The sequence below is a fragment of the Stigmatopora nigra genome, chromosome 9 (genome assembly GCF_051989575.1).
Source record: "Stigmatopora nigra isolate UIUO_SnigA chromosome 9, RoL_Snig_1.1, whole genome shotgun sequence".
In the NCBI taxonomy this organism is placed as follows: Eukaryota; Metazoa; Chordata; class Actinopteri; order Syngnathiformes; family Syngnathidae; genus Stigmatopora; species Stigmatopora nigra.
This window is the reverse complement of record NC_135516.1, coordinates 2,646,091-2,663,034: the sequence shown is the minus strand read 5'-3', so window position 1 is coordinate 2,663,034 and position 16,944 is coordinate 2,646,091. Positions and strand designations below refer to the sequence as shown.

General features: G+C 39.6%; 1 protein-coding gene across 1 annotated transcript in view; it reads left to right on the top strand.

Annotated features, from left to right (window-relative positions):
• Nucleotides 1–16,944, top strand: part of LOC144201179 (sodium channel protein type 5 subunit alpha-like) — a 59,089-nt gene that overhangs the window by 30,807 nt on the left and 11,338 nt on the right. The window contains exons 15-19 of the mRNA XM_077723609.1: nt 1,233–1,406; nt 3,635–3,991; nt 5,991–6,401; nt 10,736–10,853; nt 10,993–11,147. Of these exons, the coding sequence (XP_077579735.1) occupies nt 1,233–1,406; nt 3,635–3,991; nt 5,991–6,401; nt 10,736–10,853; nt 10,993–11,147 (1,215 nt within the window). The remainder of the gene's footprint in view (nt 1–1,232; nt 1,407–3,634; nt 3,992–5,990; nt 6,402–10,735; nt 10,854–10,992; nt 11,148–16,944) is intronic.

Genomic DNA, 16,944 nt, shown 5'->3' with positions numbered 1-16,944 from the left:
CGATCAACCAAATAATCTCTTGCTCTCAAAATTCTAATCATGAGAGAGAGAGTTTACTATTGAAAGCGATCAACCAAGTAATCGCTCGTTCTCAAAATTATAATCACGAGAGAGTTTACTATTGAAAGCGATCAACCAAGTGATGTCTCACTCTCAAAATTATAATCATGAGAGAACCTTCCATCAGCCAAACGCCCGTTCGACGAAACGTCCGGGGACCAAGTGTCCGTCGATGAAACGTCCGTCAACAAAACGTCCGTCGACGAAATGTCCGGTTACCCGACTCGGGGTCTTGAGCGTCGAGCCATTCCACCTTCCCCCCCTTCTACGTTGCGACGTTCACCGCCGCAACACGGAAATAGTCTTGCCGTTGTGTCCCCCCCAAAAAAAGCGATTTCCTGGTCGTTACCGATTCAAACCTCCTCCCTGAGCTCTCCCGCTGGCCATCACGCAGTAAATTGCCCGACGGGAGCCTGGGCAGGGGTCCATGGTCCATGGAGAATGTGTCTCAGGACTGTCTTGCGGGAAAATTGTCTCTGAGGTGCCAACATTTTGGCGTACTCCTTGGGAATTCCCTAAAGGTGAGCCGGGAATTTCCCGCTGGGTCCATGGTTGGTCGGACTGTACTGTTACACCTTGTATGGCATCGAGCCTGGAACGTAAAGTAGGACCCAAATGCAGGGAAGGAATCAATGGAGGAGCGCATGGAGTGCGCTTGCAAAAACTTTAATGGCCGAGACAGGAGGTGATTCAAGAAAATAAGGACTTAGTAAATAAATCAAAAAGCCAAATCTGACTTGGAAGACATGGCAACTTAGCATGACGCAAATAAAGGAGACGATCTGTGGTTGATTAACAAAACCAACCAAAACCCAAACTAACCATAACAGTTCAACGATTTAGGGCATATACACACAAAGAAAGTCCATTGTTCGCTTTTTTTTTTGTCTGGAATAAAATGCATTTGCTACATCTGTATACCTACACACAACATAACAATTTAATTTCTCTTGTTTATTGTGTAGTCATATTACATTCAAGCACTTTTTCAACTATACAGGCCAAGTTACTCTAAATAAACTAGATTTGATTTGTAAAGATTGGCAGAGATTTGTAAAAATAGTGTTGTCGACTGATAAACAATTTCCTATTTATTATAAGAAATGTATTCATTCATTTTTTATGCTTCTTAGTAATTAATCAAAATAATATTACATTTGATGTGCTTTCAGGTCTTCACAGGGATCTTTACTGCAGAGATGATACTAAAGCTGATTGCCATGGACCCATACTATTATTTCCAACAGGGCTGGAACATTTTTGATGGCATCATTGTTTGCCTTAGTCTGATGGAGCTTGGGCTCTCCAATGTTGAGGGGCTATCTGTTCTTCGCTCCTTCCGACTGGTAATTTTTTGGGACTACCGCAACTTTGTTCTGTAATAAACTATTTACATTCCATTTTTTTTCAATAACTGTACATACCTTAATTACACTTAAAAAGGTGCTGTAAAATCATTTTGATGAATTTCTTTTGAATATATAAAATCACTTTGAAAATCATTTCTAAAAACATTGAAACAAACTGGGAACAAGTGTGTAAAGAATCTCTGAGTTACAGGCAGAAACTTTTATTTAGACTTTTTCCAGTTTTTGTTTGGCATGTTTAAAACTTAACATGTTGTTTTCCCAAGCCTAGTGTCACCACAGCTTTCTGGGCCGCACTTACCACTTTTAAGTCAGTTAGTTTTCCATTTTAGCAAGGATCAATACCACAATACGTTTAACATGCACATTTTCTGGATTCCCACAATGCACTAAACCAGCAGTCCCTGACCACCCATCCACGAGCCACCTGGTGGCAGGCTGTCAAAATAATAAACACTAACGTTTTAAACCACACGCACACGAGACACAGTCGACGCTCAATTTTGGAGATCATGAGCCAATGGTACACTGCACCTCAGGGTAGTCAGATCACAAAGACCCCAAACTAATCACTCCATAAAATATAACCCACTCAGTTCATCGGCAAATCCGATCAATCTGTCCACACTGATCATTTACGCATGCACAGTCTCTCGTCCGCTTTTCACACATTTATTAGTGTTGGAGTTTGAAACAACAAAATGACTGCCGAGTTGGTTTTGTTTATATGCCAACCTATATTTTCCTTTAGATGAGACATTCACTAACTCATATTTCTGCCAAGACTCCTACTTTCTCTATTTGTTTTTTTTTAAACCAGAGTAGTGTTTTGGGTCACCACGGAAATCACATTTTTGCAAATGGTAACTTCCATTTCAATGTGGAAAAACAAATAACATTGACCGAACACAAAAATATATTGCAACTTGTGAAAATCGAATACACAAAGTTATTGCATGTAAAGCCGAGAAAAACAAATCACCATCTCCCACATAGGGCTGGCGGTGCATTGTGAGCATGCCGCATTTTCAGATTTTGTAATTTCGCTGCTTCAACTCAACTGGTCCTACTTAAGGTCCGAGTCATAATCAATGTGAACGTCGGTAGGGCCGTTACATACTCTATTTACTCGTATGTAAGCCTCTCCCGTGTATAAGCTGCTTGCAATCCTTGTATTTTACAATTTCTCGCATATAAGCCGTCCACTGATTTACAAAAATCCATGGATTCAGTCCATTTTCCAAGCGTTCACACCTGCATTCTGTTGTCATTCACGTCAGGCATTTCCTCTATATAGCTCTAATATGCTGTTTCCTTGAGTATTGAGGGTGTTTTGGAGAGTTAAAAGCGCTGCAAGAACACGGAAGTCAAATGCCTTGCTACTCCGCTGGGATGTTTCAAATGGATTTACCATAATGCTTCGAATGCGAGAGGACACTATTTTTAGGGTGAACGTCCGCTGGGTTGATTGGAATAAGTAGCGTGCCGGCAAGAAATAAAACCAAACACTCAAGCGATCAGGGCCATACAAAAATTTAACTTAGTGCACAGAGAAGGCGCACCGATCGATTGGGTGCATTGACCAGTTTAGAGAAAATTTTAGACTTTTACGTGCGCCCTATAGGTGTGAAAATATGGAATAGAAATTCCTCGTAGCACTGAATGACCAAGCAATGTCACGTGATCATCTCCAGTTAAGCGGGCCATGTTATCGTGAATAGACACGATGAGCCGATGTGTCTTGGCCTCCGCAGCAGAGGTTACACCGATCCCCTGAGAACAAATCTCCGAAACCAAGGTTCGGTCGAACCGAGATTAAAAACCATTGGACTTATATGTATTGATCATTTCTAAAAGGTTAAAATACTCTAGCATTCTGCTGGACTGACAGAAACAGTCAGGAATATGCTGTCTTCTTCAGAATTCTATTCTGGCTCGGAGAATTCAAACGTATACAATTGGGTTGACAGACGAAACATACCAACCACATTAGCATCAATGCTAGCAAGTATGATTAACAGTCAGTATGGCACTTATTGTTTAAATGTGTCTTTACATTTGCCCAATCCAACAAGTTTTCCATTTTTGCTTTGAATTTACAGCACTTTTAAAGAATATCTGTGTTTTACTAATCTTTGTTCAGCCACCACCAATAGGAGGTTACAACATTTTGATTTTATGTTTCTCCACCTTGATCTCTTTATCAGTTACGTGTCTTCAAGCTGGCCAAGTCTTGGCCGACCCTCAACACTCTAATAAAAATCATTGGCAACTCAGTTGGTGCTCTGGGAAACTTAACACTGGTGTTGGCCATCATCGTCTTCATCTTCGCTGTAGTGGGCATGCAGTTATTTGGCAAGAACTACCAGGACTGTGTGTGCAAGATCTCTCATGACTGTCAGCTTCCACGTTGGCACATGAAAGACTTCTTTCACTCCTTCCTGATTGTGTTCAGGGTGCTGTGTGGAGAGTGGATTGAAACCATGTGGGATTGTATGGAAGTAGCAGGGCAACCCCTCTGCATCCTTGTGTTCATGCTGGTCATGGTCATTGGAAACTTAGTGGTGAGTCCATTCATGTAGTTTTCTGACTATCAAACCATTCATGTATCGCTCATCCATCTGTACTGATCACTGGTCGATCACAGGACTGGACCCTAACACCTAAAAATAGGCATTCACAATTGCAAATTTAGACCTTCATGAATGTTTTTTTTTTATGGTGAAAGTAGCTGGCCTAGGGTTCAAGTCACGTCGACCCAGGACCCCAGAGCTGTGAGGCCGACACACTAACCACTCGCGCCACCGGGCCGCCTTGGGAGCTGAAATATATCACAATAATGTTCGATTATTAATTTTTGTAGCTCAAATTAAAATTAATTATTTTTTTTGTGGCCACAATTAAAATTGGGGCAGCCCGGCGGTTGAGTGGCTAGCACGTTGGCCTCATAGCTCCGAAGTCCTGGGATCAAATCCGGTTCGGTACACCTGTGTGGAGTTTTTCATGTTGTCCTCGGCCTGAGTGGGTTTTCTCCAAGTTCTCTGGTTTCCTCCCACATTTCAAAAGCATTCAAAGTATGCTGATTGGATCCTCTAAATTGCCGCTTGGAATGAGTGTGAGCGTGAATGGTCCGTCTCCTCGTGCTCTGCAATCGGCTGGCCACAGATACAGGGTGTCTCCCGCCTCTGGTCCAGAGTCAGCTGGGATAAGCTCCAGCACCCTCCTTGACCATAGTGAGGATAAAGAAAATGAATGAATGAGCGAAGAAGTAAGGAATGAATGAAATTAACATTGATTTACTTGATGAAACAAATACATTTTTGCCACAAGAATACACTTTTGAGCCAGGCCCTGGCTCACAAGGTTAAAAAAAATTGGGCTCCTGTGACATAAACCACCTCTTATTCTCTTCTGATCTCATATTATACAAGAGACAGACAACCATTCACGCCCATTCATACCTAGGGGCAATTTAGAGTGTTGAACCAGTTTACCATGCATGTTTTGGGTATCCAGAGAAAACCCTTGAAAGCAACGTGCAAACTCCACACAGGAAAGTCAGGACTTGGGATTGAAACCCTTTAACTCAGAACTATGAGGTCATCTCACTAACCACTCAGTCACAGGGGGCCTGCACAAAAACTCCTGCCATCAAAAATTAATCCGCTTTGTGATTAATTATTATAAATTTACCATTTTTGTGCTTCAAAATTCATTACAATTTTCAATTGACGCACAATGTCACACATGATGCAAAAAAAGGAATTTTAAGAACAAATAGATTTAAATACATTGTTTTTAGAGAAATCTGTAGCTATAGAGGTATTTACAGTAAATTTTACATCCTATTACGGTACAGTAAATGCACATCTGTCTGTTATGCTATCAATAATTTGGCAAAATTACACCAGCTCAAAACATAATCAATTGAAATTGTATTTTTTCTCCTGTATACACTTGTAGATTGTACTAGTTATTCTATTACCTTGTTAGGGCATAGACGTTATGACTACCACAGTAGGCCTTGTCTCGGGTACAGAATAGTCTTCTGCACATGAATCGCTGGAAAGCTGTTTATCCAAGATATTATCCAGGGTGATTAAGGGGCGATGAAGTCAAAGGTCATTCATCACTAATCAACTGCTCATGCTCCCCATCTTTGACTGTCTAAAGATGATCCTTTTGCACCAACTGTGCACATCACATATGCACACACGCACGTGTACATACGGTGCAGTGTGTTTTCCCCCTGATGCTCTGTAAGCTTGTAGACAAATTACCTGGAAGTTGAATGCTAGAAAAATCAAGTTTAAAATAACTGAAAGCACAGCTTTTCTATATTGTCAGATTTAAATAGGCATGGCAAAGTTAACGTCTTCACACATAGAGTATGTGATAATTGGCTCATTCATAAAGCATAAAAGGTTGCTGTACAATAGTGCTTGAATAATTAATGATTTAGCGTGTAGGTACTACTGTCTAAGTAAACCTAAGTATGAATGTATGAGAAGAAATCGCTATCACTCTTGAGGCTTACAAAAATATTTTATTGTGTTTCCATAGGTACTGAATCTTTTCCTTGCCCTGCTGCTCAGTTCATTCAGCTCTGACAACCTTTCTGCTCCAGATGAGGATGGTGATTTGAATAATATCCAACTTGCTATCGCTCGCATCCACACTGGTCTTTCTTGGCTTGTCACAAGTACGATCCACCTCTTCAACCACACTTTGAACTGCAGACGGAAGAAAGCTAAGAAAGATAACTGTAAGGGCTTCAAGATTGTTGGGAATCACGTGGAAAGTAACGGTGGAATTCACAAAATTGATGGAGAGAAGTACATCGTACCAGAAGAGGACAGCTACATGACAAACCCAAACTTGACAATTATTGTTCCAATCGCACCTGGAGAATCGGATGTGGAGTTAATGGAGGAGGAGGAAATGTCTGATTCATCAGAGGATGAAAACCAGAAAGTAAGTCTGACACAGTTTGTCTTCTGTTTATAACACAACATACCTCAGGTTTAACACCAAACACATTGCATTGTGTCATCTCATCTGAACCGACTTATCCGCATCAGGGTCGCGGGGGTGCTGGAGCCAATTCCATCTGACTCCGGGCCAGAGGCAGGGGACACCCTGAATCGGTGGGCAGTCGATGGCAGGGCACAAGGAGAAGGACAACTATGCACATTCACAGTCATACCTAGGAGTAATTTAGAGTGTCCAATCAGTCTGTCCTTGGAATGTGGGAGGAAACTGGAGTACCCGGAAGGAACCCACACAGGAGAGCATGCAAACTCCACACCGGTGAACGTGACCTTGATTTAAACCCAGGACCCCAGAGCTGTGAGGCCGACGCACTAGCCAGTCGTGCCACCGAGCCGCCAAATTGCGTTGTAGTTAAAAAGAAAAAATACTTACACAAAACATCACAACCAGAAGAGAAATGAATATTAATATAGTGATTTTACATTATTTTTAGCCACAGTTCTGAGAGGTCAATTTTTCAATAACTGGCACCATAATATACACATTCATTCTTTGATTTTCTGAAGCGCTTATCCTCACAAGGCTCACGGGGGCCGCCTATCTCAGCTAACTATAGGTACCTGGCGTCGGACACCCTGTATCGGTGGCCAGACATTTGTAAGGCACAAGGAGATGGACAACCATTTACGGTCACGCTCAGACCTAGGGGCAATTTAGAGTGTTCAACCAGCCTATGCTGCATGTTTTGGGGATGTGGGAGGACACCAGGGGGGAAAAAAGCATAAAACCAAGCAATCCTAACAGCTGGTTGACGGACATTTTGGAAAAAGAACTAGGTACCCAAAGACGATTGCCTTTGACGACTTTTAATCATTTTTCTATAGTGCATAGGCGATCACACACCCCATGAAGAGTTTTGGGATGTGTTTTTTCAACAAAGATATAAAATTCCTGAAATTTCTCCAGCATTTCTTTTATTTTTTCTGTTAGAATGCTCACTGCTCACTCATCGTCCGCCTTCTTGTTATATTGCTCTTGGATTGCTGAGTTTGATTTTATGCTCCTCGCTGACTACTTCTTTTCATTTGCGCTGGTAATTTTCCTCGGAGGAATGCTGATAAAAACAGATGCAGCTGTTTTATCCACACTTGGAAAAACTCTTCAAAAACACTGTCAGAACTCAGTGATGACGAATGGCAGTCAAAAATAATGAAGAGAATCTTGAAACATGTGGTTGTTGTGAGACAGCCAATGAGAGCCCAGTAGAGTGTAGTGAGGTTATAAAAGAAGAGTCGATCCATCCCCAACAATTTCAAAATAAAATAACGGATACCGGAAATGCATTTAATTTTGGGGGGATTTGGTAACTTGGATCTTTTTCGGATCTCGAGGCACAAATTTGCAAGAACTAATTTGAAATGACGCGCAGATACGTGAGCGCAACGGCAAGACAGGAGCGACAAACCAGAGTAGGGAAATGAACATCAGAATACAGGAAGAAGGCAATGGAAAAACAATAACTATCTATTCCTAACATTTATGAGCATGTGAGCAACTTAGGGAGGCTCATGGAAACCATCTGTTCCCAAGTAAGATACATAATAAATGTAGTGGATTGATTGATGCACTACTGTGCATTATAATCCGGTGTGTTTTTAGTGTACTTTTTATAATGTACCAAGAATTATTGTATAGGGTTGCAGTTTGAGAGTGTCAAAATTTGTTTCTAAGAGTAAATTTAAATGTACAATAAAGTATAATAAATTCTTGTTATTATTAATATTGCACACATTTTGCAATCTCTTTTTGAGCTGTGGCCTGTTGGTGTAACTTTGTCCTGAATTGGTGAGTGATTATACCACTCCTCCTTAGTTTTGGGCTTTAGTAGTTTTGTAAAAAGAAAAAGAAAAAAAAATCATTTGGTTCATAGGGATTCACGTTTTTCAAAATGTAGCCCTTTGTTATTATATTATTTCAGTCAGGAGGTACATTTTTGAGAACCTTTTAAAACAGGCATACAATATTTGCTACTGTATCCAGGTAATTTAATACTATACATCACGTACATTTCTCTCCGTAATCTAGATCATGAGGATGACCAGTCCAGACATTTTTTATAAGATAAAGCCTGGCCACCAGCCCACAGATTCAGATTATGTAAATATGCTTTGTTTTTACCACAAGGTCAAATCTGATGATTACTGTATTGAGGAATAAAGGTGAGTGAAAGGGAATGTATGTAGGTGAGTTTGCTCCAGTGAGTCAAAATCTGGCAGCTATTTATGCAAGTGGAAATTATAATAACTTGTCACAAGGCTACAAGCGCACGAAGAAATTAGGGACAGGAATTATGGTTACACCGGAACTATATACTCTTCCCAGGGTCAACCTGAGGTCATAGGAGACTTGGTTGGCATTGGTACTCAGTGCTTGCAGGCACCACCTCTGGCAGTCACGAGGAATGAAATAGAACCGTTTTTTTTTTTTTTATATCAAACTTTTCATTCATTCATCTTTCATACCGCGCATCCTCAAATGGTTGCGGGGATTGTTGGTGAGCTGACTTTGGGCAAAAGGCAGACTACATCCTAGACTGGTTGTCATTCAATAATAAGGCACACAGAGACAAATGACCATAGGCACTCACAGTCATAGCGCCACCAGGGGCAATGATGCCCACGCCTGCCTGCACCAAAGTCAGGCGAGTGAACCTTTACACCTGGGGCGCTCATACTTTTTTGCTTTAAGATCTACTTTTCAATGAGCCAACATCCCACTATCTACTTTGTTGATAGGGTTAGAATTCAGGGGTGGGCAAAGTTGTCCTGGAAGGTCGCTGAGGGTGCACCTTTTTGTTCAATAGGCACTTTACCCAACAAGGTTTTTGCTGAAATGGGAAACGCTTCACTGCAATCCACTGATTGCACTTCTGATATACCACATTTGTGGAAAGGTATCACACATGGCTTACTGCCGGGGTATACAAACGTTTTTCCTCCAAGATCTACATTTCAAGGACTTAACTTTCCACATCAGTATTTTTTACAGGCCACTGACAAAGCTCAGCAATTATGTAATGATACACATTAGACTATATCAACATGTATGGGAGCGGTAAGGTACTGGGGTGAAAATCCACTCTCGATTCACGCTAAAACTTACTGGTGACATTCCAAATTCATAAGAGCCTAGCTAAGGATATGGACAGAGGGTGGGGATCAAAATATTACCGTCGAGCAATCTACCAGTAGATCGCGATCTACGTAATGGACACCTGCTCTAAACAATGAGGCGTTTTTTTTTTATCAAACTTGTAGGTTATACAGTAATACCAGCTTAATGCATTCTGAGACTATGTCGAACTTGAACTTTTCCCATAGAAATGAACTAAAAACAAATTAATTAGTTCCAACCGTCTGAAAAAACACACAAAACAGGATATTGGATTGAAAAAACATTTTTATTTGTATATTACTTTTTGCACGGCAAACACGCTCATAACATAAACAAATTTAAATAAACTTGTATTACCGTGCAGACGCACTCAAAAATAAGTTTAATCTAGCCTAAAACTAATCTTAATTCTAATTTTGTGTGACATTTTGATACCTTTTTTCTCCGGAGTTGGCTCTATTCGCCCTGCCTCCACACTGACTTTCAGTCAATATCGGGGGTTGTTTGATTTTGTACTCCCTTCAAAATATTCCCAAAATGTTGCACACAATAGAGTAACGGACGATCACTTGTCAACGAGAAGTAGTCTATATAAATCGTATTAGCGATGCCCTCGCCATTCTCAATGACTAATGGGAAAAGAAAAATACTTGCAGCGACATTACACGAGGGAGTTACGACCACAAAGACATTTCATTGGGGAATTGCGGGGAGAGACAGTGCCCATGATGTTCTTATGAGCAGCATCTCGCGTTCCGCTGTCTGCTCATATATCAGAAATGGACTTGTATCTCAATATAAGTATCTGCTCAAAATTTTACTCGGATCTCAAGATAAATATCTGCTCAAAATTTTACTCGTATCTGAGGATAAATATCTGCTCAAAATTTTACTCAAATATCAAATTGCTCGTACATCGGGGCACTTGCATGTCGAGGTACCAGTGTATTTGCAATATTAAGCAGAAAAGGCTATTCAATTTTAGGGTAACAGGACCAAATTGAATGTGGGTGTTTAGACAGAGTTGTACACTCTCAAAGTGCTCCTCTAGTTTTAAATATATCAATTTTTCCTGGTACTGGCATTGTAAATGTTCATAGTTGAGTTGTGAATTGCTAACCCCGAAATTTCCTACCTCCCAGGAGATGATAAGCCTGTCAGAAGGCAGCACGGTTGATCTGAAGAAGCCTGGTGAGGAGCTGGACAATTTATCTGATCTCGCTGAAGGGTGCTTAGAGCCAGAGGAATGCTTCCCAGAATGTTTGTATACAAGTTACTTTACATTTCCTTTCAAGAGATTTAATTCTCTTCTAATAAATATCAACATTTTAAGGGTTTTGCTTGTTGTGCGTCATGTTTCAATATATTTGTTTTCCGTGCGTTTACATGTTACTTATAGTTTGCGTGAAACACTGCCCGTGCTGTGAAATTGACATCAGCCAAGGTTTGGGCCAGGCCTGGTGGAGACTGAGAAAGACCTGCTACCAGATTGTGGAACACAGCTGGTTTGAGACCTTCATCATTTTTATGATCCTTCTCAGCAGTGGCGCTCTGGTACAGTATCATCCTAATTTAACGTATGCTGTGTGATTAAAATAGAATAAAAAATAGTTAACCCGCACTATTCGAGGGCGGCTAGGAGTGAGCATGGCCGTGAATGTGCTGAAATTGCTTACAGTAATCCCTTGAATATCGCGGATTATGTAGATCAGACATGGCCGCAATAATTGAAAAATGAAAAACCTGCTTGCTTTGGACCCATTGTTTTTCCATTAATTCTGCCATGACTAACACAAAGACACGGAATACATGTGAAAATCTTCCCGGTGCTCTTAAATATCTTTACACGAGAGAGATGCGGCAAGAAAGACAATGCACCGTTAAAAATAAGCAGCGTCTCGGCCCCCTGGCTGTCTCGTATGCTCGTATGTCAAAATTTGTCTCATATCTGAAGGCAAATATTTGCTCGGAATTTTACGTGTATCTCAAATTTCTTGTATGTTGGGGCATTTGTATGTCAAGGTATTAATGTCTTCGTAAAACCTCATTTAACTGCTCACAACAATTTATTTGTTTTTATCACAGTTTATCACAGTTTTTATCTAAGCAGAAATCGCAAATAGTACGTTCAACCTCCTTAAAACTGCTCACAAGGGCTTTTTTCTGTGTCTAAAACACTGCCTACACAGAAATTGCAAATTCCAAATCCTTAGTACATATCAAGCATGAATCAATTGAAAGCATTTATACGCCATAAACTGTTGCTCGAAATGGAATTGGAGGCTTAGTAAATATCGCTCCAGGTTAAGAGTTGCCTTGTTTATAAACATAAGTACAGACATGCCTGAATTGGTCATAAGTCTTTCTAAAGAACAAGTAGAGGGAAAATGCAACTATTTTTAGGTTACTTATTTGAACTTTATAAAAATGTACAAATAGATCGTAAATAGAAAATTATTTTATGATTAGCACTGTTAGAATGTGTTACTAACTCGCCTGACTTGAGGGCGGGCAGGCATGGGCTCATTTCCTGGGGTGCGGATGGTCGTTTGTCTCTCTGTGTGGCCAACGGCTGACTGGCGACCAGTCTAGGGACTAGTCTGCTTTTCGTCCAAAGACAGCTGGGTTAGACAGCAATCCCCACAACCAATGTTCCCTCTAAACTGTGCGAGTGCGCAATTACGTACTACTCTCGTCTTCTCTGCGCAGCAGCAATCATATGGCGCGCACAAAAAAAAATCCCAACTTTTTTTTCTCCCTCTCCCATGATGGCCCCGTTCACATGGTGGTCAGTGACAGTAGCTCTGTCCACTCTTATGTTTTTTGTATTTTACAGCCCTTCTATCTTTTTTTAAATACATTTTAATATTTCTTAATACATTCCTTTTTACTTTACTGTGCAAATAGAAAAACAATTGGTGAAATCGGGTGAGAACTGTCTAAATCTGCTGTGTGTGTGATTGTGTGTGCATCCGCGTAGTGTCTAGTGTGTGTGATCGTTTGTCTTCAACCTACACAATATAAATGGAAATTAGCCCTCGGCTACAATCTTACATATATATGTTCATTAACATGAATATAAATATGTTAATTGATATGTGCTATCCCTTATTAAATGAATCAAAGCAAAATCATGGAAAAATATTGCATATAAATGGAAATTGACTATCTCAAGTGACACATTCAGCAGAAAAGTCATTTGAACGAGAATGAGAAATCAGAAGGACAGATGTGTAAAATAAGGTAAAATTTAAGTCGTATTTGTGCATATTCTAATGGAATTTATGAAGATGTTTTTTTTCATAGATATTTTTTCATTCATTTTCTGAACCGCTTTATCCACTTTATCAATTCTATCCCTGATGACTTTGGTGGCCATCCGATCGCAAAGCACAAGGAGACAGACAGTCATGCACACTCAGACCCATACTAAGGGACAATTTTAGAGTGTCCAATCAGCCTACAATGCATCTTTTTGGGATGTGGGAGGAAAACAGAGTACTCAGAGAAAACCCACACAGGCCCAGTGAGAATATGCAAATTCAGCACAGGTGGCCCGACCTGGATTTGAACCCAGGACCCCAGAGCTGTGAGGCAGACGTGTGAACCACGCACTCCGCCGGGCCGCCCATTCATAGATATTAATCATTACATTTTATTATTACTAAATTATTTATGTGTAGTAGACATGCACATGCTTATGGCAGGTGTGATACTGGGGTGTGCCCATAGCGAGCAATGATGATGTTGCTCAAACTTGTACTCGGTGTTCTCAGGGAGGTTGTCTTTCTGCCCAGACAAACAAAAAATTAGAGGGAACATTTCCCATAACCCTTTCGAAGATGGGCTGTACGAACGATGAATGAATGAATGAATTGGTTGCTTCATTGAGCATAGATATTATGAATGAATCATTGTTCCATGAATGTTCTAATTCCCTATTTGTCTGAGGATGTGGGTGTAATACCTTGGTTGATATCAAGATAGCAGTGCTTCTCAAATAGTGGGGCAAGCACCTCTGGGGATTGAAGGGTGATGCCAGAGAGGCGCAAACCGATACCTGGAAGCTTCTGACTTAAGAATCATACTATATTTGCCAGGCTACAATGCAGTGGCACGCTCACTGTCAGAGTTTGCTCAGGGAGTTATACAAAAGTGTACTTAAAATTTATAGAAAAATATTTTTTGGGGGGATTTATTGTGAAAGGGGTAATGCATGGCCAGTAGAAAATAATTGAGAAGCACTGTCATTGACAGAATCCCAATAAGGCCTATCATATCATGGAGTTGCAATTTGACAACCAAACAATGGAATTTTTTTACAGATGAAGCTCAATTTTCTCATGGACTTGTTCAGATCACATGAAGTGGTGACTGCCGTAAAGAATATTGGTTTGTGTGCAAATAGCCTATTAAACAACAATTATTCTGTATTCATTCGTAAGGACAATAGGATGAATTCAAACTTGAAAGACTTATTACAAAGGGTGAAAATGTAACGTAATTATTCTGTTCTATAAGATGCAACTAAAACACTTCTTCAAAAGCCAGCAGAACGCCTTATAATCCGATGCGCCTTATATACTGATCAAGATTTGTTTATCAAGACGTCCCAAAGCAAAAGTGTGTAGTGTGTCGGCCTCACAATTCTGGGGCTGGGGGTTCCATTCCAGCTTTGGACCTTCCTGTGGGGAGTTCACATGTTCTCCTCGGACTTGCGCAGGGTTTCTCCGGGTACACTGGTTTTCTCCCTCATCCCAAAAACATGCAAGGTAGGCTGGTTGATGACTCTAAATTGCCCTTAATTATTAGTATGAGCGTGAATGGTTGTCCGTTTCCCTGTGACCTACGATTAGCTGCCTGCTGACCATAGTTAGCTGTAATAGGATAAGCCCTTCTGAAAATGAATCAATGAATATTTGTTAATCGTTTTATAAAAATTATCACAGCTCCATCTAGTTCACGCATAAAAACAACTACTACTACTACTACTACTACTACCACCACTACTAGTACTACTACTACTACTACTACTACCACCACTACTAGTACTACTACTACTACCACCACTACTAGTACTACTACTACTACTACTACCACCACTACTAGTACTACTACTACTACTACCACCACTACTAGTACTACTACTACTACTACTACCACCACCACTACTAGTACTACTACTACTACCACCACCACTACTAGTACTACTACTACTACCACCACCACTCCTAGTACTACTACCACTACTACTACTACTACTACCACCACCACTACTAGTACTACTACTACTACTACTACTACTACTACCACCACTACTAGTACTACTACTACTACCACCACCACTACTAGTACTACTACTACTACCACCACCACTACTAGTACTACTACTACTACTACTACCACCACCACTACTAGTACTACTACTACTACTACTACCACCACTACTAGTACTACTACTACTACTACCACCACCACTACTAGTACTACTACTACTACTACCACCACCACTACTAGTACTACTACTACTACTACCACCACCACTACTAGTACTACTATTACTACTACCACCACCACTACTAGTACTACTACTACTACTACTACCACCACCACTAGTACTACTACTACTACCACCACCACCACTACTAGTACTACTACTACCACCACCACCACTACTAGTACTACTACTACCACCACCACTACTAGTACTACTACTACTACTATGACTACTATTACTACTACTACTACTACTACCACTACTACTACTACTACTACTACCACTACTACTACTACTATGACTACTATTACTACTACTACTACCACTCCTCCTCCTACTACTACTACTATGACTACTATGACTACTATTACTACTACTACTACTATGACTACTATGACTACTATGACTACTATTACTACTACTACTACTACAATGACTACTATGACTACTATGACTACTATGACTACTATGACTACTATGACTACTATGACTACTATGACTACTATGACCACTATGACTACTATGACTACTATTACTACTACTACTACTATGACTACTATTACTACTACTACTGCCACTCCTACTACTACTACTACTACTACTACTACTACTATGACTACTATGACTACTATGACTACTATTACTACTACTACTACTATGACTACTATTACTACTACTACTACTATGACTACTATTACTAATACTACTACTATGACTACTATTACTACTACTACTACTATGACTACTATTACTACTACTACTACTATGACTACTATTACTACTACTACTACTATGCCTACTATTACTACTACTACTATGACTACTATTACTACTACTACTACTATGACTACTATTACTACTACTACTACTATGACTACTATTACTACTACTACTACTATGACTACTATTACTACTACTACTACTATGACTACTATTACTACTACTACTACTACTACTATGACTACTATTACTACTACTACTACTATGACTACTATTACTACTACTACTACTACTATGACTACTATTACTACTACTACTACTACTACTATGACTACTATTACTACTACTACTATGATTACTATTACTACTATGACTACTAATATTACTATTACTACTACTACTACTACTAATATTACTATTACTACTACTACTACTATGACTACTATTACTACTACTACTACTATGACTACTATTACTACTACTACTATGACTACTATTACTACTACTGCTACTATGACTACTACTACTACTACTATGACTACTATTACTACTACTACTACTATGACTACTATTACTACACTACTACTATGACTACTATTATTACTACTACTACTATGACTACTATTACTACTACTACTACTACTACTACTACTACTATGACTACTATTATTACTACTACTACTATGACTACTATTACTACTACTACTACTACTGCTACTACTACTACTACTACTACTACTACTAGTACTACCACTCCTACTACTACTACTACTATGACTACTGTTACTACTACTACTACTACTACTACTACTAGTACTACCACTCCTACTACTACTACTATGACTACTATTGCTACTACTACTACTACTATGACTACTATTACTACTACTTCTACTACTATGACTACTATTACTACTACTACTACTACTACTATGACTACTATTACTACTACTACTACTACTACTATGACTACTATTACTACTACTATGACTACTATTACTACTACTACTACTACTACTATGACTACTATTACTACTACTACTACTATTACTACTATTACTACTACTACTACTACTATGACTACTATTACTACTACTACTACTACTACTATGACTACTATTACTACTACTACTA